This window comes from Nansenia antarctica (assembly GCF_963989245.1).
Source record: "Nansenia antarctica genome assembly, chromosome: 9".
Classification (NCBI taxonomy): domain Eukaryota; kingdom Metazoa; phylum Chordata; class Actinopteri; order Argentiniformes; family Microstomatidae; genus Nansenia; species Nansenia antarctica.
In genome coordinates this window covers 11,770,344-11,797,199 of record NC_137679.1, presented here as the reverse complement: position 1 = coordinate 11,797,199, position 26,856 = coordinate 11,770,344, and the positions used below count along the sequence as shown (strand labels likewise).

General features: G+C 40.0%; 3 protein-coding genes across 3 annotated transcripts; all 3 read right to left on the bottom strand.

The window, feature by feature from the left end:
• Window positions 1–14,295: 14,295 nt before the first annotated feature.
• LOC308165325 (troponin I, fast skeletal muscle-like) lies at window positions 14,296–15,680 on the bottom strand (the record flags this gene model as incomplete). The annotated part of the gene is made up of 6 exons (XM_080539483.1): window positions 14,296–14,385; window positions 14,545–14,721; window positions 14,809–14,898; window positions 15,023–15,151; window positions 15,309–15,345; window positions 15,673–15,680. 6 exons carry the CDS (start codon window positions 15,678–15,680, stop codon window positions 14,296–14,298), a joined length of 531 nt encoding a protein of 176 aa, XP_080395609.1.
• Window positions 15,681–20,356: 4,676 nt separating this feature from the next.
• On the bottom strand, window positions 20,357–21,980 carry LOC308165324 (troponin I, fast skeletal muscle-like; the record flags this gene model as incomplete). The annotated part of the gene is made up of 6 exons (XM_080539482.1): window positions 20,357–20,436; window positions 20,601–20,781; window positions 20,865–20,954; window positions 21,089–21,217; window positions 21,358–21,394; window positions 21,973–21,980. The coding sequence occupies 6 exons, from the start codon at window positions 21,978–21,980 to the stop codon at window positions 20,357–20,359; spliced, it is 525 nt and encodes a 174-aa protein (XP_080395608.1).
• Window positions 21,981–25,222: 3,242 nt separating this feature from the next.
• LOC308165322 (troponin I, fast skeletal muscle-like) lies at window positions 25,223–26,856 on the bottom strand (the record flags this gene model as incomplete). The annotated part of the gene is made up of 6 exons (XM_080539480.1): window positions 25,223–25,332; window positions 25,491–25,667; window positions 25,750–25,839; window positions 26,402–26,530; window positions 26,716–26,752; window positions 26,849–26,856. 6 exons carry the CDS (start codon window positions 26,854–26,856, stop codon window positions 25,243–25,245), a joined length of 531 nt encoding a protein of 176 aa, XP_080395606.1. The 3' UTR covers window positions 25,223–25,242.

Sequence of the window (26,856 nt, the reverse complement as noted above, 5' to 3'; positions counted from 1 at the left end):
TCCGCATTTTGGCCGACGAGAGAGTCGGAATCTTGTCGGAATCATGTGCTACCAAGCGGACCAATCACAGAGCTTACGGTTGCGTAGAAACTGACGCGTTCTTACATTTTTGGAGATGTGCACGTCAACCCTCTCCGTAGGCAAGGCGGGCCGACGTTAGCTAGCTGACTAACATTAGCTAGCTGACTAACGTTAGCTAGCTGACTAACGTTAGCAAAGTAGCCCGCTCCTGTAACCCAGATGGCTTCCATTTACGGCTCGGCAGCCAATCATAATGTGTTACGTTTACGGCTCGGCAGCCAATCATAATGTGCTACGTCATCACAGCCAATCATACAGTGATACGACATCTGTAATGGCAGGACCCCGAACACTCGGAACAGACCTGAATACATTGTGTACCTACACCGGCCTGTATTTGTTTGTGTTGACCATGCCCCCGGCCATTATAAGAGACCGGCCTTTAATGGAATAAAGGCCACTATTAGAGGATCTACGGTATACTAACCATAGGCTACTTTTCTACCCAGTCTCAATCCCACAGAAACCCAACATACTGACCTTACTGGTGTCACGCATGAACATTCCTAACTTCATTCTGTTACAATATTATAGCCGACTCGTGCTTATTCGTGTTACGAAACATTTCCCCGTTTCTCTGTGCTGTGACAGAATGTGTGATCTGCAATTCATGAGCTGCTATAATAAACGTACGTTTTGCCAATTTACATGAATCTGATAAGGCAAACCATTCTCTTTACAAACATCCTTCACAGCTCTTCTCACCACCTTGTGGTGGCTTTCGGCAGCACTTCACACTGCCTTTAATAATAATAATAATAATAATTACCTGCAAACGTTGCAGCTTAAAGTGCTCCAATCATTATACTGTATAATCATAATTGAATTATTTAGTCATTTAAAGGCAATATTAAAAAGATGGGTTTTTAGTCTTGACTTGAACATAATTTGCTGAGGTTGCATCCCTAATGTAAACTGGCAGTGCATTCCACAATTTGGGTGCATAAAATGAGAATGCAGCCTCACGAAATCTCTTCTTTTGTACATGTGGTACACAGAGAAAACCAGCGTCAGAAGACCTGAGAGCTCTATTGGGCTGATATGCTAAGCAAAAGGTCTTTCAGATATTCTGCTGCTGTGCCAGTGAGAGCTTTATAAACAAGCAGAAGGTTTAAGGTACGGAACTGGCAACCTGGAAGTGCAGCCACGGTGTGCAGGGATTAGACCCTGCCTACTGTACATGTCATGATGAATTTGAGAGAAAATTCGTTTTCATATCAATGTAGACAACATTGGGGGGGGGGGGGGGGGTCACACCTTCCTGTTTGTTCCTGTCGTAAACCATACACAAACACATTCCCCACTCTGAGGCGCCATCGGGGCGGACTGGTCTAAGACAGATTGTTCTTATCTGAGTCCTCATCACCAGAGACCCCTCAACAGACCCTAAACCATGGAGTACTGGCTTTGCATCAGAAGGTGAAGGGCCAACACCACCCTCACCCTCACGGCCTCAGGAAGGTGTGACAAAACATTTAGGGAAGGCGCTCATACACACACAAAGGGATCTGTGCACATGATTGATCGTTTCTTAAACACATTAGAAATGCCAACATAATGTGAATGCATTGGAAATGGTGTACAGTACTATGTAGTCCTTGCAATTTACTTATCTTTATCCTAAATGTGGTATTGCAACATTGCTTTAGATTGTAATGACTTATTATTTAATATAATTCTCTCCTAAAACATGACATTGAGACTGCATTTCACTGCAGCTAGTCTTGAAGGAGAGGTGTGGAGCTGCCTGCATTTCAAACACGTCCATTCTCCTGATGGTAGGAGAAAGGCACAAAAGAGCGTTGGCTCAACTAAAACGGTTATTTTCTGTGTTTTTTATTTTCCATGTACCCATCATCAATTTAAGAGGACAGAACTGATTTGGAAATAGTTATCATTTTAGCAGTGTGAATGTTAATCATTAACCTGGTAGTTATAACAGTAGCCTATTAGGCCTATCACTCAAAATCTCTGCAAATACAATTTGTATTAATTTACTATTAACATTTGTTACTAGCACTTACTTTGTCTATTTACTTTTTCAGAACTTGTGATGCCCTGTCCACATTCTCAAGTGCAGCTGCTGCACGATTTGAAAACCTGTCCATTTCAGATAGCTGTCACCATGCAAACTGGCTACTTACCTCTGCATCTGGCCTGTTACTTATAATAGATGACATCATATCCACAAGATGACATTACAGAAAGCCGACGCGCCCCCTAGAGGGGAGAAAAGAGCGGTCCCCTCATTGATCTCAATGTAAGATACATACAGCACTCTGACTTTCGCTGTGATTGTTTTTTGTGTGTGTTTCAATGTCTAGTATGTCTGTGGTATTGGAAATAAAATCTCTAGTATGTCTGTGGTATTGTTAATAAAATCTCTAGTATGTCTATGGTATTGGAAATAAAATCTCTAGTATGTCTATGGTATTGTTAATAAAATCTCTAGTATGTCTGTGGTATTGTTAATAAAATCTCTAGTATGTCTGTGGTATTGTTAATAAAATCTCTAGTATGTCTATGGTGTTGTTAATAACATCTCTAGTATGTCTGTGGTATTGTTAATAACATCTCTAGTATGTCTGTGGTATTGTAAAATAGGCTATTTTACATGGAGATCAATAAACTAAAGGGGCTCTATTTTCAGCTGGTGCAAATCAGACACAACCCCAAATGCAGGGGTATTGTCAGCTTGTGTCAACAGTAACTAGTGAAATTACCAGAAGAGTTGTGTCCCCTGCACTCAGGTGGGTAGAGTAATGGAAATAGAGGCGTGTTTATGTGCAGGTTAAGTGCCATCAGGTGCACTGAACAATTCTGGCTTTGAAAATAGCACTAATATTTCAGACACACTCGCTAGCGGCTAGCTAACACACCAACCACAAATCACAAATACACTAACACCTAATCAGTTAGTCAATTAAGTATTTGTTTTCCTGAGAAGAAGTCATCATTTTTATTACAGCAGGCAACCTGGACCCCACACAGTGTATGGATGTGTATGGAATTCAAATATGACAATGTTATATATGTATGACAAGTTGACAACTAGTCATCTGATGGGGAACTTTCCCCTCAATGAGGAATTGGTGGGTCAACTCTATAGGACAGGAATGTCAGTATTGGTGTGCATCCTGAGCCTGTAGTTGACAGAGAGGATAGTTAACAGGAAGGCTAGTTGACATTGAAAGTAGTTAACAGGAAGGGTAGTTGACATTGAGGTTAGTTGACATTGAGGTTAGTTGACAGAGAGGTTAGTTGACAGAGAGGTTAGTTGACAGAGAGGTTAGTTGACAGATAGGTTAGTTGACAGAGAGGTTAGTTGACAGAGGGTAGTTGACAGAGAGGTTAGTTGACAGATAGGTTAGTTGACAGAGAGGTTAGTTGACAGAGAGGTTAGTTGACAGAGAGGTTAGTTGACAGAGAGGTTAGTTGACAGAGAGGTTAGTTGACAGAGAGGGTAGTTGACAGAGAGGTTAGTTGACAGAGAGGTTAGTTGACAGAGAGGTTAGTTGACAGAGAGGGTAGTTGACAGAGAGGTTAGTTGACAGAGAGGTTAGTTGACAGAGAGGTTAGTTGACAGAGAGGTTAGTTGACAGAGGGTAGTTGACAGTGAGGTTAGTTGACAGAGAGGGTAGTTGACAGTGAGGTTAGTTGACAGAGAGGTTAGTTGACAGAGAGGTTAGTTGACAGAGAGGTTAGTTGACAGAGAGGGTAGTTGACAGAGAGGTTAGTTGACAGAGAGGTTAGTTGACAGAGAGGTTAGTTGACAGAGAGGTTGGTTGACAGAGGTTAGTTGACAGAGAGGTTAGTTGTCAGAGAGGTTAGTTGACAGAGGGTGGTTGACAGAGAGGTTAGTTGACAGAGAGGGTGGTTGACAGAGGGTAGTTGACGGTTATGCCTGCTTACTCAAAACCATTTGTTTCCCATTGCCCTCTGGGACTGCTTCCCGGACATAGATTAAGTCTGGTCCCAGACTAAAATGTATCTTCAATTGGGATTTTCCATTGAAAATGTTATTTAGTTCAGGACTAGAATGAACCTGAATGAACCCCAAAAGCCCTCCGGCCTCCTTCATCCGGCCCTAGTAGTTGATCAGCTTCTTTCATTCGGGGGAACTGTATTTTGAGATGAAGAAGACGTCTCATCTACAATGACATATCTCAAAGTCACACACGTCTACACATCATAACCCTAAATTAGTTGTCTTGTTACTGCCCCCGTACCATACCCAGTCGAAAATCACCTGGAGAATGACGCACTGTAAAAAACACATGAGCAGTATGCAGACCTTAAGGGTACCTCGCTCACTCCTACCCACATGCGCTTAAACCTTAAGCCCCCTCTGCTTTTATGAGTTAGTGGGGAGGGTTTTTATGGCAGTGTAGGGTTTTTACTGCCCCCACCTAGAGGTTTATAGCGTGTAGGCAATGCGGTGTGTACTGAGTAATGCTCCAGTAATTCCACCTCTGTTGCAGGAATGCACATTGCACTGAGGGTCGTTAACCCCGCCGCAATTCGGATCAGAAAACGTAGCGAAGGGTGCATTCCAATAGGGTGAGACAATAGGAGGGAGAGGTGACCCTGATTGTTGATAGGATAATGGGATAACCTTGTCATGTGATCTCAAGACTCCACATTGGTTGGGAGATGTGTAGGATGTAAAGCACAGAGATGTTGTTTCACATTGTGCGTCGATGCTGATGCTAATGCTGTCATGTCAACCACAAGCTGGTGGAGAATTGGGGAAAATCCGCCTGATTGAGAGAGAATAAAGTTGTCTGTCAAGGAGGGATAGTAAGTAGGATCTGGGAGTGACAACTCTGAATCTGTCTCTCCCTTCATCTCCACAACCCTCTCCCCCACCAAGGACCTGACTTGAAGGGGATCACTAATGTGTCAATTAAATTTGAGACATTGACAGAAGAAAAGACATTTAAAAAGAAAATAATATCTCTAGTGTTAGAGAAGCCTGGCCGGGCAGGCGGTTCAGGACCATGTCCGCAAGGACAAATTGACTGAAGCTCAGCTTCTACCCTAGGGCCATTCAGGCCCTGAACACAGCAAAGACCTAGGTTCTAGGCCCTGGACAATCTAGACAATTTGATGGCAGCTACTAGATTGTAATCAAGTGCAATACTGAAACACAACTGTGAACATTTCAAACCTGCAAACTGCGACACTTTAAATGAATGTGCAATAATACTATGTGCAATATGACAACCCTCGGGTACATAAGGTTCAGAATAGGAAATGTTAGGATATTTATAGCATAGCATAGAGTACAGCACAGTGTTTTATTTGTATAGTATAGTATAGTGGATAGTGTACAGTATATAGCCTTTATTTATGTAAACCAGCTCTCTTCCCTTCTTGTTTTTAGTATTTTTTCCTAGCACCAGGGGAGCCCCCCCTCCCAAATTTCGTTGTATGGTACCTGTACTATATTAATGACAATAAAGACCATTCATTCATTCATTCATTCATTCATTCGTATTATAAACACCCAGAATCTGAGTATGAAGACAGCACTGATTAAGTGCTGGAATCACTATTTATACCATATCACTCATCTCAGCTCTACTGATACAGACACTGTAATCCTGTATAGTAAATCACGTTGAAGCCATCGTAAAACAGATGTACTAGAAACTAGGATGAAATTATCTTCTTTGAGCCTAACGACTAATAGCCTGTAACATGAGGTTTGTCATAGCTGCATATTCATAGACTGCACTTCATAATGAAAGACCGAAAATAAGGTAAATAAACCAAAAATAACCATCCACCCAAAAGTCACCTGTGAAACGGACCTATATATAATATGATTTGGAAGCTTGAAAATGTGAAAAGATTACGAAGGTGCAATGAGAGTAACTGTATGGCAATCCTACGGTATGGCATAGATGGATATGTATCTGTTTTTCTTTCCCGTAGGCTGTCATTCCTGATATTATACCACCAGCTGAAGGGGCAGACAGACAGAACCAGACCAGCACACTGCACAGACATGTGGAAAGTGTTAAGAGTCTGAGAACAGAGATTCATCATCTGGACGCCGTCACTGCTCAGCTCTCCTCCGCCCAGACAGACCTGCTGCACCAGATGGAGACACATCACCCCCACAGGCAGGGCCGGTCCTAGGCATAGGCCAACTAGGTGGTCACCTAGGGCGCCAAATGCCAAAATCATTTTTTAACATTTAAATAAATAACCCTTATTTCTGATTGCACTATTAATGTTTGAATATGTTTATTTGTACCTTGTTTTCTGATTTCTGTAATTCTAATTTATAAAAAAAATATTTTGGTCTTGAAACCATTGTTGTCCATATTTTTACTGTTGAATGTGTGGGTGGTGATGAGGCAGTACTGGTGGCTTAATGAATGAATGAATGAATGAATGAATGGTCTTTATTGTCATTAATACAGTACAGGTACCATACAACGAAATTTAGGAATGTGATGGTGGTGGCGCCCCTAACATTTGGGGGGAGGGGGGGGGCATCAAATCATACTCTCGCCTAGGGCACCTAAATGCCTTGGACCGGCCCTGCCCACAGGGATAGAACAGGACTATTCATAGGACAACATTCAGCAGTTATCGTAGAATCCTCTTCCACTAGGTGGCACTCACGCAATGTCTGTCTATTGCCTTTCACAAAGTAGCCTTTCCGAGGGTCACAACCTCATGGATGAATATCCCTTGGTATTCCCAAAGTGGCAAGAGGTAGTTCTTTCTCTCTCCTACTCACATTTATGACCCTGTCTTCTGACTTCTCTGAGGAAATCGACATGTATGTGGTTGTGGTGGGGACCTCATCAGCAGGGTGCATTTTAAAGAAATATACTGTAAACATGATCTTATTGGCCCAACAGATATATCTGTATCTCTCTAAAACAGGAGTAGTCTGGCTAATATACACATGCTTAATCTTTGCTTGAATTCCCACAGCTCCATAACCCCCCCTGGAGACAAGAGAACGCATTCCACTTTGATGTGCCTCCACCCTCCAAAACTCCCTACAACATGTATTTATATTTATTCTTTTTGTGCCCCCTGAATAAACCTAGCAACATATTTATAGATTTCAAAATGTTGTGACGTTAGAATTATAAGGTTCTATCTCCATTTTTGTCAAAATTGAGTCTTTTACATAATCTGATCCATTAGGTGTTTATTAATGCCTGTGTGGTGTTATTTTTAAATTGTTGACATTTTTTAGTTAGTAATTAATAAAATACAAAGGTTCCATCTCACAAAACATAATGGAATTTAAAAACTTTGACGCTCAATATCTCTGAACTACCCTAAACGGAGATAGAACCTTATAATTCTAAGCACACGATGTGTCTTGTGACGCCAGGCTGTTTTTTACACTTGACATTCAGAATCCTACCTTTCCTTGCTCCAAAAAGATAATACTAAGTAGAGACAACTCAAATTTCTACTCTCTGAATTACATAGAAAACATACAATAACCAGATGTGGTGCTAGTTGGACTCCATTCAAGATCATGTAACCTTCCAAATTAACCAAATTACCTTTCCAGCCATGGAAGCTCATATTACAATACGTCAGATTGAAGACTACATTTAAAAATAAATACATAAACACATCATCAATCCAGTTATTATCAGAGTTGTAGAGTCACGCTAATATTCAGCAATTATCTACATTTTTGCATTAAGATCTGTAGATTACAATCGTCATAAAGTGAAAACATATGGGTTTTAGCAGAAATATAGAGAACAACGTAATGAAATTCTGAGCAGGCACTACTGTAAATCTAACAACACTCCTTGAACTTTTATGAAGACCTTGGCAGTGCTGACACATAATGACCCTAATTTCTTTACAACCTGGGTCACTTATTATAGTCTCCCTGTGTTACAATATATTTATGAGACCAATGGGGATCCGTATTGCATAGTGACATTAGATGAACTAGGGTAAGGATGATAATATGACCAACCATTACAAAGACAAAAAAGACAAAGAAACAAAGAGGTCACAATTAAGATTGAATTGCCTCTATTCCTGGGTAATAACTCTGTAACTACTTGAGTTACGACATTGTATGAACAAACTGTTATAGAATATCAGTAATTGCTTTATAATAGAGAGTTGTGGGTTTGTGTTACTGTGCTCATTTATGTTGCATGGTAAATGGAGTTGAGCAATTTCTATTATGATAAGTGGAAAAAGCTGTTCTAACTAGCTGTTTCCCCCTACTATTTCCCTACTCTCATAAATATACACTATATTTTAGGCCACCAAAAGTGATTGGACAGATTCATAAAATGTCCAAATTAAGCATTCATGTATACTATTTGGTCGACACACTTTTGCATGCAATAACTGCCTTAAATCTACAACCCTAGCCTTAAGTCTTGAGCCCACCAGACGCTGGGTATATTATCTGGTGATGCTCTACCCAGCCTGTAGTGCAGCCTCTTCAGTTGTTGTTTGTTTTGAGAATGTTTTGTCTTAAGTCTCCTATTCAGCAAATGTAATGCATGTTCAACAGGATTTAGATCTGGAGATTGACTTGGCCAGTCATCAACTTTCCACTTTTAGGCCCAGAAAATGTTGTTTGGCAGCATGTTTTGGGTTATTGTCCTGCTGTATGGTAAAGCACCAGAAAACATGTGAGCCAGTTCCAGTGGATGCTATACATACCCAAGCCATAACACCCCCTCTACCGTATGTCACAGATGAGCTGGTATGCTGTCGATATTGGGCAGTAAATCTTTTTCTCCACACTTTACTCTTGCCATCATTCTGGTACAAGATTGTGTGTACACAAGATGTGTAATGTGATGTAACAATAACATTCGAAACATGAAACTTCATCCAAAGCGACTATACACCTGTCTAAGCAAATGAATCATCTATCCATCAGTCATAGCAAGAAAATGTAAGAGGGGTAGAGGGGATGAAGAGGAACAGTTAAGGTGTAGCCTGAAGAGATGGGTCTCCAGTATCAGTCTACGGCAGAAGATAGGTAGTGACTCTCTAGTCCTGACAGGAGTGGGAAGCTCGTTCAGCCAGTGGGGCGCCTGAAAAGCTGTGACCGAGTAGTGCGTTACTGCTGCATCCACGTAGAGGCAGCAGTGCCAGTCGGCCAGCAGAGGTGGAAGAGCGGAGTGATCGGGCAGGTGTTTGGGGGCTGACCATTGCTTGCAAGTAGGGAGAGGCTGTTCCCTTTGCCACCCAGTTGGCGAGCACCAGAGTCTTGAATCTACCGGGAGCCATTGAACGGTGGGGGGGGGGGGGGGGGGGGTGACATGAGAGAATTTGGGGGCATTAAACATCAGTCGGGTGATAGCATTCTGGATGAGCTGGAGAGGTCTGATGGAGGAGGCGGGGAGAGGTCTGATGGCGGAGGCGGGGAGCAGTAGAGTTCTCTACTGTGATGAATAGGTCTTGGAGAGGGCCTGTATCGTCGTTCATGGGAGCATTACTAGTCTTTAGATTGATGCAGTTAACGTTCTATGGGCTACTTTTGGAGAAAATATGTTTGCTGTATGGTCAATTAAAAGATCTGAGTGTAGAGATTGTTGAGAATAATGAGTGTAGAACGTGTGTCCATCGAACGTCTCTACATTCTGGGAAATCGAGCATTAAAGGAAGCCCATCCTTTCCTTCCTGTGGATAGTGCCAATAACTAACTAAGCAGATTTATATGATTGGTTACCAAGAGTAGTGACCTCATAAGGGAGGCAACCTTCTATAAATATGTGTGTCCCTCCTCACAGGGGACTGGCTTTTTGACTCAGCTATTTTCTCTATGATCATGTAACTTAACATTAATTTGAGCCATTTGACTCAAGCTTTATAATTACTTAGCTTTATAATTACTACTCAATCTACTAAGAATCAATTAAATCCATAAAACTACATCCTAGCAAAATAACAAAAGTAGTGTTTGAACCAGGGGACCAATCGGCCATCTGGTGGGCACGCTGCAAAAGCTAGTGGCCACTCATGGTACCATTGTAGTTGACGATTCCCAATCTAATCCCAATGGCTAAGTTGGTATTGTTCCTGGCCAGTGAGGTCCAGCGTGACTTTGATGTTCTACAAATTCATACCTTGGCCATCACAATTTCTTCTAAATCCCAGATCGGATGAGAGAGGCATTGCTCTTACCTCTATAAAGCACTGACGTCATATGGAAAAGTCTGAGCAAGCCACGGGGCAGGAACACGCAGGAATGTATTACCATGAGTGAGGCACTGCGAACGAGCTTGGAAACCGTAGGAACCATTCTAGACTTAAAATCACATTCTGTGTGCAGTATAGGCCAGTACATGTATTATACTTTTCTATATTCTCAATAATAGTTGTAACATGTAGCTGTACTGCACAATCATTAATGCAAGGTGACAATATAGGAACCCTACAACTGTAAACGTAATGATGTTATAACATTACAAACCTAACCCAATATTTAAATGATGACTATGATGCATTATGACAATAAAGACACTGATGTATTTAATAATTGGTGGAGAAGCTTGATAGCTTCAAGACGCTTCCTGTAAGAAAAACTCATCTCTCACTGTGGTCAGGTGGGATGTTGGCCCATTCTTCAATACAGACAGTTTGACTGCAATGCTGTTCCTTTAGGAATTACAGCATTACTGCACATATATAAGGGCCACTTGTTATAAAGGGCTCTATTTTAAAGGCATAACCGTCTAAAGCAATGATGAAGTTAGCATCCCATGATAACATTGTTTTTAGGATAAGAATAATGATCAATGACATTCTGGTGCTGCACAATATTATTGCACAATGATTAAAGTCAAACAATTGCCATTTTTAGTCAAAGTATTTATGTATGTATTTTGGGCGATATGTGGCTCCTAAAACAATTTCACAGTTTAAATATCATTGCGCTGTGACGTATGACATCTAAAACAGCACTGAAGTGTGACGTGGCTAGCCTGTTTGTTATGGAAAGTTAAAGCCCGGAGTCAAATATAACCCTCCTTCCGCCCTAATCAGCTTTTTTGTGACTGAGTCAAACATCTGGCATCAGTTTCCCAAATAGCTCCTTGAATGACTAACGTTACCACTCGGTGCTTCCTTTCTTTGAGTATTTTTAAAACAAGAAAAAGCCAGGAAGCAAAACTTGGCTGGCGTGGGCCTTTAAGTAGGAAAAATAGAGGACATTGAAAGTAAGGATTACTTTCCATACAGCAATTAATCTGCAATCACAACTCCTGTTCTGAACTGAAATGAACACAGAAAAGCTTTTATATTGCTATGTCCACTTTTCATCCAATAGCATAATAAATGTATGGTGATCAACTACATATTTACATTAAACACGTGGGCCATGTCATTCGATGATACAATCACAGTCGGTATGTGTCACATTCAGTCTGCTGTTCCTGCCATGGTAGGCTTTCTAAGGGAACAGATCTACTTTGGCCCAGGACACCTGTGGTTCTGAAAGCTAACCTCTCTCACATATCTCATTTCCACCAACGCAAACCTAGTTCTAGTTCTGGGCTGGTGCCATACCAGAGTCTTTAGAATGGGAAGCTGCTATTTACACACAACGACCACCAGTTGGCCCCCTTGTAAATTAGCCTGCCTCCTACACAGAAAAACAGCAAAATAGCTTTATACTAGCTAATCCTGATGTGATTTTGAAAATGTAAGGATACTGGGTGGTAGAACGCACATATCTAGGAAAAGTCATGAAAGGAGGGTCCTGAAATGTGATAGAGTACAAAGATATGAAAAACAATTTACTCACATGTCAAATGACCCCACCCACAGTTGTTCTAGTGTTAACCCCGGAACTGCACGGTCACTTAACAAGCATCCAATTCTGTCTGTTTTTGATTGGACTTCATTCAGAATCAATGTTCAGGTCAGTAAAGCAACTCCAATGCTGATGAGGAAAACAAAGAGGAATTGAGACATGCAGTACAGCCTTTTCATATCTTTGTACTCTATCACATTTCAGGACCCTCCTTTCATGACTTTTCCTAGATATGTGCGTTCTACCACCCAGTATCCTTACATTTTCAAAATCCCATCAGGATTAGCTAGTATAAAGCTATTTTGCTGTTTTTCTGTGTAGGAGGCAGGCTAATTTACAAGGGGGCCAACTAGTGGTCGTTGTGTGTAAATAGCAGCTTCCCATTCTAAAGACTATGGTCATTTGACCCCCGAGGCGGCTCTTATAGTATGTCAAACAGGCACGTCTGTTCTAGTGTTGATTCAGTGTGTTACTGTGTGTCAACATCTGTATTTACGAATGCTCTGTTGGTCTATTTTAAGCCTATTGGGGCCCTCATGTATTTTAATGTTTCGTTGAAATGTGTTTTTAATGGCGATCATTTCACCTCATAAACGCTACCTTGTGAATGCTGGCTCTGTTTTATACTCCAGACTGTCAGCCAGCTGTTTCAGTGCTTGAAATAAGACAGAAACTGCAGAAACAGTCATGACATCATTGACAGAACGTCATTGTGTGCTTGGCTGCAGACTGACTGTACCAGCATGATCGATAGGACTAACAAATGATGTTTATTCATCTATTACAGATATTTATCTATCTATGTCTCTGGAGGGTATCTGATATACAATAAAATATGAACATTGAGAGGGTCATACCTGCAGTGTCTAAATTCCACAGCTTCGCTATGTCCCACTGTCCTTCTCAAATAATAACCAATCACTTTAGAGAATTAGAGAATGATGGGGACGCTTGGTTAACACATTAGTTCGAGTTCTAGAGTTAAACCAGAACCATATTGATGTCAACCAGACTTTACCACTTCACAAAGTCCAGGACAAGTCTCTAGGAGACAAATGGATGACGGTACATTTCCATCAAGCAGTCTCCTAAATATTGTGTATAGACGATGCGTCGTACTGAAGTGAGTCGGCTAAAATATAGCACTGTGCAAGGCATCCCCTTGCATTCTGCACATGGGCCAGTGGATATATTTAGCACGTCTTGTCGCCTATATTTGAGCTCCTTGAGGGTAACCCAAGAGGACTAGGCGCTACTGCTGTACCGAGAGGCGAGCAGGGCCATTAAATACAGGCCATAACGACCATAGAAGGAGTTGTAAGGTGTCACTAGGCCAGGGGAGAAGTAAATGGAGATGGAAATATGATATTTACATTTGAAACAGCAGGTCTTAAGGCTGGCCACTGTTAAAGGCCCAGTCCAGTGATAGTTTTTCATGCTGCAAAACAAATACTTATGCTTACTCATGATGTTCTATTTTAGTCTATAAATAATCTTTTTTTGTGTGGAAATACTGTACATACATGTGTTGTTTTTAGCATCAAGCTCCACGTCTCTGACTGTCTCCTAAAACAGGAAGTATTCACTGAATTAGCGAATAGTAACAGTGGCTAGATAAAGTGAACCAAAGAGTGGATTGATGTTTGTCCTTTGTAATTATGTCATTTTGTAATTTGGGTGAAGTGTCCCTTTAAGTTAGCTCATCTTCCCTTGAACAAATTCAAAGGTACACTATTATGATTACAGAACAGACGTCATGTCATCAACCATCATGATAGCACATGGTCAATACTGTATGATTGAACAACCTTGATCTACAGTATCTATAATCAGTTAATTTTTTTAAAAGGTTGCTTAATTTCCAATCATAGATGCCTCATAGAAGTCTCAGAATAGATATGCTTAACATCCTAAAAGCTGGAGGATTTATTATAATAAATATAATAATAAAATCAACATGATATTGTGGTCTAAAGACTAATCTGGAGAAGCGGCATCCCTTCAGTGTCATCACTGGATTGAAGTAGGATTGAAATAGGCATTCAGCTGGCAGGAAAACATGACTCATGAACTTTTTTTTCATATTTTATTCATTTTTGTTCTGAAGCTGTCCAAAGTTTACAGTTGGTGAAGCTGCGATGCCTCGGAGGCTACAGATACTTGCCCCTTTCCTCCTCCTTTCCTATACCATAGCCATACAACATGTGCAAAAAACACTGAGAAAAAATATATGTCGAATATCATCGATATCATAACAGGACAAATATCCTCTTCATTCAGTGAGACCACTAACAAAGTCATACATCTCCTACTTAACAACAACACAATTATTCCAACACAAAACATGACCGTGGCTGACAACTGACAAGATTAATCTTTTAGACACAGGGAGGCAGAAAAGATGAGGAGTTGTGCTGTTGTGCTGCTTAGGTGGTCTCGAACATCTTCTTCCTGCCATCCATGCCAGCCTTCTCATCAATGTTCTTACGCCAGTCTCCAGCTGCTTCTGCCGGTGACTGCATGACAACAACATTTGTGATATTAGATTCATAGCAACCTCGAAAGTAAAGGGTTAATGAAAATCATTCATTTCAATTAAATGACGAATGTGTAGCAGTTGCAGCTCAGGCAATTGCTGCCAACCTCTCCTGTAAAGTTCCAACACAGAAACCTACCTCCTCTTTGACCTCCTTCTTCACTTGCTTCAGGCTTGATCTCAGATCCATGGTCACCTTGTGCTTGGAGCCCAGCAGAGCCTGGAGCATAGCATCAGCAGACAAACGTACTTTCTTCAGGGCTGGCTTCTTGAACTTGCCCACCAGGTCTTGCACTTTAATCTTCAGGTCATCGACCTGCGGAGAGAGAGAGAGAGGGTCAAGTTCAAAAGCGGATCTCTAATTCATGTTACAAAAATGAAGACATGTTGGAATGTAATCTACCTCTTTTTCAGCCTTATTCACTTTAGCCTCTTGATCATATCTTTCCTCATCAACCTTTTCACAGTCGTGGTTCAGCTTTTTGCACAGCTCCTATTGGCACAAAAACACAACATGATTTGTATATGATTTGATAGTTTAGTGAGTTTGAGTGGGGGAAAAAGGTTGAGTAGTAGGGCTTATTTGGCTTAAGGCAATGTTCATGTGAGGATCATACCACCAAGTCTGCCATAGAGACACTGAGGTCCAGGTCAGGACAGTTCTCAGCCATGTACGCGGCCTTCGCCTCCTTGATCTCCTTGGCTTCCTGCACCATCATGCTGGCGGCAATCTGGAGCATCAAGCTCTGCAGGAACAAAGAGGTTGAAACATGAACAAACCTTTTCTAGTCCAGTACAACCCCAACACAAAGAAGTCAGGCATTTAGGGTCGGTGTACCTGTAATGATCATCTATTACTAATAATGGATCACAATTAAATGGGTTGGTTTTACTGTACTATACCTTCAGATGATGCCTGCGGCTGGATGACATCTTTTTTCTGTTGTAATGAAATGTGGAGCTTTAGTAAAGTGTTACTGTATGGGCACAGCCCTCATAACATCGTTGTCAGGGTGCAAGATTTGAAATAACAATACAATAACAATTTATTGTTCATTTTTGTGAGCAGAAGCCAGTGTGTGGATGTATTTATTTATTGTTAATTAAAGGTGGAATTGACTTGTTGTTTAGAATATGACAGGCATATACATTACAGGGAGAACTGCATTACTGAGAGGGGTAAAGTATTCAGGTGCTTTATCGGACACAACATCTGGAATGTCATTCATTACATTTTGAGCAAAATAGGATGGTATCTTAGACTTACTCTGACATCTTGGCTGTTTGCACGTGTTACAAGCTGTAAAAAGAAGAAGAAAAAAAGAGAGGGAAATGCTTTGTTATTAATATTTAACAGTTTAAAGGAACATTAAGTGTGATTGGTGGTATTGGAAGACTAATGGAATTGTCAACCTAAAGATGAACATGTCCTGATATATTTCGTGGGAGGTGATCGGTGAATATACTTGGTCAATAGAGCATGGGATTCTTCAAGAAATATGATCCATTTTCAGAGCTACAGCACGGAAAGAATCTGATAATGCTAAATTTGGATGCCAAGTGTAGGGTGTCATCTTTGGTGTTTATGGGGAGTTCATTTTGATGGTTATTAAGATCAGTGGCATTGCCTTCCCAGAGAACAGTAATGAAATTAGCAATAGCATTATGGCAAAGTCTTGTCTTATGCTGTCTAAACAATATTCACCATCCTAATGTAGTTGTGTTGTTTAATCTGTTCCAACTCTATAATGGAATTATACTGTTTTACTGTTTCTTTTCAAAATTGCAACAGTGTGTGCCAAACCTTCTCATTAACCATTCAGAAACCCAATTACATTCAGCTAATACTGTACTGTACAAATATTACCATTCCATCTGTGACAAGTCATTTAAACTTCACATTGAGCACTTGGAATGCAAAGAATTAGCTCACAAGAAATTTATTGGAAAACATGGCAACAAACACAGATTATTCAATTGCAAAAAGCTAATTACTCCTTGACACTTTGAATAAGAGACACCGGCTACCACTATTCTATAACAGAAAACTAGAAACTTATACGTTATACGTCTCCGTCAACAAGCACATGGTGTACAATAGTAACAGTCACTCCTGTTATATATTGAACACATATACACCACAAGATCATAATACAAGTTCAAGTCTCTAATACAAGATCAAGTTCACCTCATAGCATCACACTTGTGAGCCTGAGAGATCTCTATCTGAAATCCAGTGACTCAGTATGTCTGGATCTAAGTCACTGTCCTAAACAGATTTGTATCCAAGAGTGGCTTCTGAGCAGAACCTTATCAAAGGCCATGAGTCATTTCACTCTGGGTCATCATGTGTCACTAAGACCATCCACTAGCTGTCCAAATGGATCAAGATCCTGCCGCAATTACCTCCTAATGCGTAAACGTATTAATCTCTACTGTCAGGCAATGTCCAATTATCTTCAAAGGGATGTAATAGACCAATGTGTAGTGAGTGTGTGTGACGGGTGATTTTGCCATCTTCTCTAATACATCTAATGATGTATTAGTTAATTAATTAATATGATTAATTAATTAATTAGTTAATGTATTTTTTCCCAGTGATTCTACAGTCAGAGAGAGTGCGCCCGAGAAAGAGTGGAGGAAAGGAGGAAAAGATAGATTCTCACCTATGAGAAGAGGAGGGCAGGATACACTTGGTGGAGGAAAGGGAGTCACTGGCAAGCCACGGGCAGTGACAAATGATATGGTTTATATGCAGTCCAGTGTTGCCTCAGCACATGCACTGGGAACTCTTTATGGAAGTGGATTCCAACTCAGACCAATGGGCCTCCGAGTTCCTGAAATACACCCAGCCCTTCCCTGCTTCACTCATAAATTTCCCGTCCTGTAAGACGTCTTGCTAATATTTAATATTTGAACTTCTTGCTGTAACAGCAGTGTTATAGCAAAATATCTGGGAAGATAGAATATGTAATTGTAGGTATGCATGAGAGACAAGCATGGGGCAACATTGACCAATCTTTCAAATCGTTTTGGGGTGTTCGAACATAATCAATTGTTAATAAAAATATGAATCTGTATCTCTATCAATCAAATCAAAATGAATAATTGGTAAAAGGGAACAATCACATTTGAAAAAGATCACATACTCTTAATTTAAAAAATGTCACATGAGATGAAATGTCTCAGAGATTGTTTAGAAGACTAGAGCCTTCCTAATATATACATACACTGTAGGCCAACTTTGATAAGTAAATCACAATGATAAGTGAAAATAAAAATGAATGGACAAATATGAAAAACACAAAATGCTTCTCCCCATTGCATAGCTACAGTACAGACTTGAACAGTTTGTTCAAACCTAACCAACAGAGTGAAAAATAAGAAATGGGAGGGGGGGGGGGGGTAGAGGGAAAGAGAAAGGATATTCTACTGACATCTTGTGGTTTGGGATTGTTATGATTTATTATTGTTATAATAAAATACCAAGCACTCCTTGCATCCATAACATGTGTCTGAACTATTATCTAACCAATTAAACTGGCTGTAAAAAAATGTAATATTAATAAATATCAATATTCTATAGACATACATGAAAAGTAAAAAGCAAATAATGTTTGAATTCAAAGCATTTATTTCAGCACTGCAGTTTATCATTCAAAGAAACCAAAACATATGGATAATGAGTTACCTTCAACTGTTTACATGATAGATGACTGACAACATGGTTTTGTCCAAGTTGTGATGACATTCAACTCTCACTTTGCAAAGGTAGGCTACAACAAAATAACCATAAAGATGATGCCCATTGTAGCCTATTGGAACGTAAAACAGACTTTGCCACTAAAGCCTCAGGCTCAAACATCTCCTTCCTGTTGTCCATGCCAGTCCTCAATGTTCTTACGCCAGTCATCAACTGCCCCGGTTGACTGCATAACAAGAACATTATGGTATCAGAGAACGACAACTTGAATATTATACATATTAAATATGATATTTAATATTATAAATATACAGTATATATGAGCAACATTTCATTTCATTTCACTGAGGAATGCGTATATGCTGCAGTTCAAATCGTGTTCTTACTCTTTTTGAACATGAACTTGAACTTGAACTTGAACATGAACATTTTCGAAAGTGAAATTCTGTTTTTTCAAAAACTGCAAATACATCATTTCTGAAACAACATAAGATCAAACATTGCTACCATGTGAAACTCAAATTTGAGTGAATGAGAGCAACCACACACAAATAACAAAACAACTAATACAAATGTAGCAGCAAGCAGCAATGTCCCGGGGTCCAAGCCTTTCTGACCTGTTGCTTTCTGTCTAAGTTGTGATTTCCAACTGGCTGAGTTGTTATACCAAGTTTTATGAAAATCGGCAAGTGGCTTGATGCACCATGGGCTCAATCTTTGAGACAAAACTAAAAAAGTGTGTTTACAGAAGGGGGTCTAAAGATGTTATAGACCACATTTGGTGTTATTTGGTCTCATGGCCTCTGAAAAGTCTGTTTTGGGTTGAACAACAGTTTTTGATATAAGCAGAGTGGATCGACTTCCTACATTTCCGAGGTACCAGGGTCATAAAGTTTCCTCTCACTATAGCGTACATGTTCTGATAACTACATGCATGTACCACTGATTCTTTATGGAGTATTCAAAATGTCCAAGTTTGAGCTTTTGTTACAGCAACACCATTAAGTCAATTAAGGTAATATTGTAGGATAAGGTATGTCTATAACTGTCTATGAAGTTTCATGTTCCTAATTTGAAAAATCTCACAAGAAATGTATGAAAACATGTTTTTTGGGCAGAAAACAATAATCCCTAAAAATAACAATTGGCCCCCTAATAATCTTAACGTATACAATAGGGCTCCAGACCCTTCACGGCTTGGACCCCTAATAAAAAATACAAAAAATGCAACTCACCATTTTTGCACTGATAGATGTGGACCTTCCTCGATTAAACGTCCAATGCATTCACTTTGTGTCCTTTGTTATACCTACAAAAAAGGGAGCCTGTATTCTGGGGGGAAAACATATTTGGCAAAAGGGCAGCTTGTCTTTGTTGGAAAGGGTGGGTAGGGAGAGAAAGGTTGGAAGAGCAAAAGAGAGAGTGATAGAATGGCAATAAGGGAAAGGGAGGGGAGAAGAAAGAGAAAGGTTGCTGATGACATGGTTTATCTCATTTGAAAGTGAAGAGACTGGTTAGGGTTAGCTTTTCTGAAAAGTGAGCATTGCGGCTGATTAGTAAAGCGTTATATTATCATTTGGCATAAAATTAAACAGAAACTTACAAACTTAGGAACAGATGCCAGAGAGCCACCGTTGCCAATATCTAAGAGGAAGAAAGGAGACAGAGAAAGACAGAGAAAATGCACAGACCCCATACTGTATATTTTGATGCACCTATGTTATGCAGTCAATGCTAAAAAGATAGCAAACACTCTACACTAATTTCCACTAACTGTAATTGAATGTAATTAAATGTTTGCATGTGTTATCTTATCCTGCATGCATACTAAATGAGTACATTAAATAATTTGTATGGAATGTTAAAGCAAGTACTGTATGATTAGCAAGTCTAGCCTACATTCATTATTATCACAAAGATACAGAGACATGCAAGTAAAATAAACCCAAAAATGTTCTAAAATGTATTTATTTTGGCATATATTGTAAGTACATTTCGCCATACAGTTAGTGCTTTTCAAACTTACAGTTAGTGTTTTTCAAACTTCAAACTTAACTTTCAAAAACTTTCAAAGTTGGTATGGAAAACATAACTAGGTCAGTCTGAGGTGAAGACAGGGAAGCAGGGGACAAGTCATACATCTTTGACTAGAACCTCTTTGTTCATACACAAAACGACGTCCATGGCTGACAGCTGATTGGGTTTATCATTAAGACACAGAAAGGCGGTAAAAATTGAGCTGCACTGCTTAGGTGGTCTCGAACATCTTCTTCCTGCCATCCATGCCAGCCTTCTCATCAATGTTCTTACGCCAGTCCCCAGCTGCTTCTGCCGGTGACTGCATGACAACAACATTTGTGATATTAGAACATAGCAACCTCGAAAGTAAAGGGTTAATGAAAATCATTCATTTCAATTAAATGACGAATGTGTAGCAGTTGCAGCTCAGGCAATTGCTGTCAACCTCTCCTGTAAAGTTCCAACACAGAAACCTACCTCCTCTTTGACCTCCTTCTTCACTTGCTTCAGGCTTGACCTCAGATCCATGGTCACCTTGTGCTTGGAGCCCAGCAGAGCCTGGAGCATAGCATCAGCAGACAAACGCACTTTCTTCAGAGCTGGCTTCTTGAACTTGCCCACCAGCTCAACAACCTTAATCTTCAAGTCTTCAATCTGTGAAGAGAGACGGGTTCAGGACCCAAACGAGACATACAGTGCATACTCCACAATGAGGACAATAATGGATTCCACTCTACCTCTTTATCAGCCTTCGCCACTTTGGCCTCGAAATCATACCTCTCCTCATCAGTCGTGTCAGATTTCTGATTGAGCTTTTTGCACAGCTCCTATTGGCACAAAAAACACAACATGATTTGTATATGATTTGATGTTAGTTTGAGTAGAAAAAAAGTTGAGTAGTGGGGCTTGAGTCAACGAATAAGATCAAGCACCACACTCTGCATGATGGCCAGTATCGTACTATCAGCTCCGCTTGAGTTCCAGGAATGTCAATGGCGGGGGCGTTCTCTGCCATGTACTGTTCCTTAGCTGCTGCGATCTCCTTGACCTCCACCTCCAGCAGACCTGCAGCAATGCTCAACACCATGCTCTGCAGGACAAAGAGTAACGATGTCAAACCCAGAACAGTCTTGGACTCTACAGTCCAACCCATATTCAGTCAGGTAGGTGCACCTGAAATGATGGCACACCTGACAGTGGACGACAGTTTGATTGGTCGATTTACTATACCTTCAGATGGTGCCGACGGCTGGATGTCATCTTTTTCCTGTGATGATGAAAGGTGAATTTGACATACAGAGGATTATTATTGACATGGTAGATTAAATGCACGACTGAGGCGAGGTTGCTTCGGCAATATTCTATGTCCTGCTAAATAGAATAGTATGGTCAATAAATACCGTGGGCTCCAATTCATGTTTGCAAAAATTGGTTAAAATGTAGTCATGGTTACCGTAATATTTCCAATAGACACAATGAGAAATAATCGAATGGGAGTTTTGAATACTGTATCTACCATTTCCATGAAATGCAAATGCATTGGATGAATAATCTGAAGTTTTTTTCCAAACAATGTACAATAAACATCATGCTGTAGAGTATTCTGAGTTGTTAGGTATTTTTTGCTCTGTTCAGCACTTTGCTCCAGCAATTTGGGGCCCCTGGTCATTCACGTTATCCCCCTCCCCCTTCTTGTCCAGGCCAACAAAGTAAAATACAAAAAATGTTGACTGTTTAAATACATGTATTTATTATTTAATAAATACATGATTGACTGTTGATTTTGGTAGAAAACATCCAACATGTTGTTCAAGAACTAAACTGTGACAAACAAGGAATACTTACTCCGACATCTTGGCTGTTTTTGTGTTTCACACTCTGTAGGAATAGAAAAGAGAAAATGTTTTGTTACTTAGGACATTTCTAGACAAGAAACCCAGAGTGGTGCAGAAACTGTTTGTGCAGGAGTAATAGGGAACTTTACAAGTTAACAATGAAATGAAGGCCTCCAAATCAAAAGTGCAAACTGCTATTCCCGTTCCAAAGATTAAGACAGAAGGGTGCTGATTGCTTGAATCAAGCTTTCTTGGTGAACACTCTTGTTTCCATGGCTACATGTCACTCACATCTAGTTTTAAGTTCTTGTCCTAAGTCCAGCCCTATTTAGGATACATATATTTTAGGATACATATATTTTAAGCACGGTAGATGAGCATACAGAGTACACAGAGTTAGGTGTCAAATAAGCCTACCCTAAAGTAAGGTATCTCACACGTGATTGTTTTAATTTATACTTTGGACTATTGTAGGAAAACTCTTTTAGGAAACATGATACATTTGGCTGTTGAGAGACACCTGTTGTAGTAATTAGCATAGAGCTAAATCTGGCCACGTCGGACATCAGCTCTGACATTCCTGAGCGGTACTTAGTAATGGTAATGATACATAGAACCGTAGGCTTGGACCTTCAGGAGGGTGGGCCACAACTTTGCCACCGACTACAGCCTCACTGACCTCCTAGAGACCTGTTAAATCAACAGAACCCGGGGTTCAAGCCACACTACAACCCATGAAGATCTGGCCATTGCCAAAAGTGGCAATAGTGGCAGCCCATCTCAGTGGGGCCAGAACTCCGAACTACTTGGTAACCACTGCTGTCAATATGTTTTTCTCATTTTTTAATCAAATGTTATTTATCCTTTATTTATAGAGGGGAAAGCACCGTGAGACCAGGCTCTCTATGTCAAGTGTACCTTGGTTATATCTTAACACGTCACTATTTCTAGGACATTCCATTTACAACACATTTACATGCAGTTTTTTTACAATCAACAATCAATCATGACAAGAGCAATGCTCTACCAAGAATTCGGCTATCAAGTTTCTGAACTGGCTCAGTGACATAAAGGCATCGAGTCTCACTGTATCCGTGCTCATTCCATGCGGTAGAAGAAGCACTGTAACTAAAGCCGTTTTTTCCCAGCTCAGAGGAGACACATGGGACTTCATGGACTTTACAAATCTTTATACTGCATCTGATAGTGTGGAGGTTTATGGAATATAGCTCTACATACATACAGAATAATTTAACAGAACAAAAGTAAACAAAAAATCCTTGGTGGTTCTGCAACATTCTGCAAACTCTGATTAATGTTAGCTCACTACCTGAAACTGAGTAATACAGGAACTCTATAGCCTGGCTATAGGCCAATATCCTCCACACATTGCATGCAAGAATGGCCCCTGAGCAGAAACCTGCCTGTATAGTCTAATGCATCATGACCACCATCCATCCATAAGCCTCCGATAACCACTAGTCAGGTAATCTGTAATAATGTTTAGTATTGTAAATGAAGCGATCCCTTCTCTGAGTCTACAAATGTGTACAGTCTAACCTAATTACAATTAAGCTGGTAGTGAGGTAAGATAACCACCAGCTGTGAGACTTTATATATTTTGTATGAATAAATATGTAAATGAAATCCTTTCATAGCCAAGTGTGCAGACGAGGAAGATGAGGAAAAGAGAGGTTCTCACCTACGAGAAGGAAGGAGGAAAGGAGGGCAGGATACACGTGTTGGCCGAAGGTGAGGCACTAAGTCACAGGGAGAGAGAAAAAATTAAATGGGGTATATATGGTTTTCAGTGCTGATTCAGCAGAAGCACAGTCCTCTTTATGGAAGTGAAGATGCCTCTGACCAATAGGCCAGCGAGCTCCTGAAATACCACCAGTAACCTCATAAATAACACTCCTGTGAGTTGTCTCCCAAAACCATAAACTGCACTGAGCTCCTAGACCAACAGAATTTCAATCTAGAGGCTAGGGCTAAAATAATAATAATAATAATAAAATAATGAAAGAATGACATAATATGAATACTATGAAGCATATAGGACAGTGCTGATATATTTGCAGTTTAATTTTAACTTAATTAACAACAAATGACAATGAAAGAGGCTAAACGGAGTAATCTCAACGAGACGAGAGAATCTTACAGTAATCTTACAGTCTCAATAAGATAAAATGGCTCCTTAAAACTAAAATTAAAACACACCCTTTCTAACCACAAATACAAAGGTTAACAAAAAACAAAACAAAACAAGAAAAGACAAAGAATGCAACTCACCATTTTGCATAACTAGAATTGGACCTTAATAAAACTCCAATGCAACTTTCTCCATTGATAAACCTAATTTGAGGCTGTGTCTGGGGAAAAAATATTCGGCAAAAAAGATGCTGTCATACAATTGACAACAGGAAGCTTGCACGCATCGCATGCACACTAAGTTCACATAACCATGTCAACTAAATAAATATCTAGGTGAGCAGGCTCCCCAAGCAGTGAAAAGTGAGCATTGGGATTGATTAGTAAAGCTTCATTGTCATTTGACATACAATAAAAAATAATAGAAAACTAGATGCCAGAGAGCCACTGTTGCCAATATCTGTGAAGAAGAGAGGAGAAAGAGAGAGAAAGACAGAGAGGGAGAGGTAAGAGAACATGCGCAGAGCACACATATTTTGATGCTCCTAATACTGTATGTTCTGCAGTTAAAGCAAACAAAAGCTGTCCTCACAAATGTATATACTCGCTGTATCAAGAATTTCTAGTACCTGTAATTAAATGTTTGTATGCATCATCTTATCCTGCATGCAGAAAGTGTGTGTTTACAATGCTTACAGGAGTACTTTACTCCAGAAATATGATCCCAAAATATAATTATTTGTGCATTGTGCACTCGATAGATATTTACTTCCTGGAATAGTGATTCGATAAAACCATTATACCCCAAAACTTGTAAATGTTTTAAAACGTATTTATTTGGCATATCGTTATTCACAGTACATTTCTTAATACCGTAAGTGCTTCTCAGAAACTGCCCAGGTAAAAGTAATGACATAAAGAAATGAAGCAGGGAACAAGGTAATACAAGTCCATCCTTGACTTAACCATCATACCATATCATCATTCCTCTTCACTCAGTGAGACCACCAGCAAAGTCATACATCCCCTACTTAACAACAACACAACCTAATTATTCCAACACGAAAGACAATGGCTGACAACTGACTGGATTTGAAGACACAGAAAGGTAGTGAAAATGCTGCACTGTTTAGGTGGTCTCGAACATCTTCTTCCTGCCATCCATGCCAGCCTTCTCATCAATGTTCTTACGCCAGTCCCCAGCTGCTTCTGCCGGTGTCTGCATGACAACAACATTTGTGATATTAGAGCATAGTAAGGTTCAAAGCAAAGGGTTAATGAAACAATCATTCATTTCAATTAACTGAAGAATGTCATTTTCAGGTCAGAAAAAAACTGCTGTCAACCTCTCCTGTAAAGCCCAACCCAGAAACCTACCTCCTCTTTGACCTCCTTCTTCACTTGCTTCAGGTTTGACCTCAGATCCATGGTCACCTTGTGCTTGGAGCCCAGCAGAGCCGCGAGCATAGCATCAGCAGACATGCGCACTTTCTTCAGAGCTGGCTTCTTGAACTTGCCCACCAGGTCAACAACCTTAATCTTCAAGTCTTCAATCTGTGAAGAGAGACAGGGTTAGGGCCCAAATAATACTTACACAGCATACTGCACAATGAGGACAATATGGAATACACTCTACCTCTTTATCAGCCTTCTTCACTTTGGCCTCTTGATCATACCTCTCCTCATCAGTCGTCTCAGCTTTCTGATTGAGCTTTTTGCACAGATCCTGAGGAGGAAGTTTGAGATGATCTATTGAGGAGAAGCTTTGCTGTTAATGGGATGTTCCTCTTGTTAAAATGTTGCTCCTGGTTTTACTTTATCCCAAATAGTCTTAAGTTATGTTTTTGTCTTTTGCATTTAGCATTTCTTTCCTTAGATACTAAATAGTGATATTTTGCTTTGTAAATATGTCCATAAGTTCCCATTAATTCTAGAAATATGTGTGTCACCTTGCAGATACTCCAATACAGCCATATTGTGACACAATCCCCCTCTGAAGACTTTAATTAACTACAAATTATTTCAATAAGTCACTAATCCACTTTTGTATTTTATTGTTATGGGGACAATAAAAAATAAAAAAAATAAAAAATAGAACATTGAATACAGAAGAATTTCGTGACTGTTGCACCTGTTGACTCAGGTGTGCAAAATCATTATTTAGCACTGAAGTTAATTCAGGTATTTGAGGTACATCTCTATAGTAGTACTATCATGTTCACAAATACTTATTTCTCCTAACGTAATGTATACTCTCCATTATGTTATTGGAGGGTTTGGTATGATACCTGCAGCTCCTGCAGAGACCCGGGCAGGGACAGGGCGGGACAGGCCTCCGCCAGGTAGTTGGCCCTCTCTATGGCCAGGTCTTTGGCCTCTTGCTCGATCATGGTTTTAGCGATCGCAAGCATCAAGCTCTACAGGTCAGTGGGAGGAAAGGGTGTGAGGACAACTCAAACAGACCATTACTATGCTCATCTAACAACAAACATATTCTGTATGAAACATCTAACATCTAACAAACATGTACTGTATGAAAGAGTCCAAATCAAAGTTTGGCAATGGTTATTACAGATAATGGACCAAAGTACATTTGGCGTACCTTCAGATGATGCTTGCGACTCGACGTCATCTTTTTGCTGTGTGATAAAGAGGTAGAAACATCATTAACATTGTTGGAAAGGCACTTTGACAAAATCGATATTCTGAATAAAGACTCCAAAGCTAGGACTTACTCTGACAT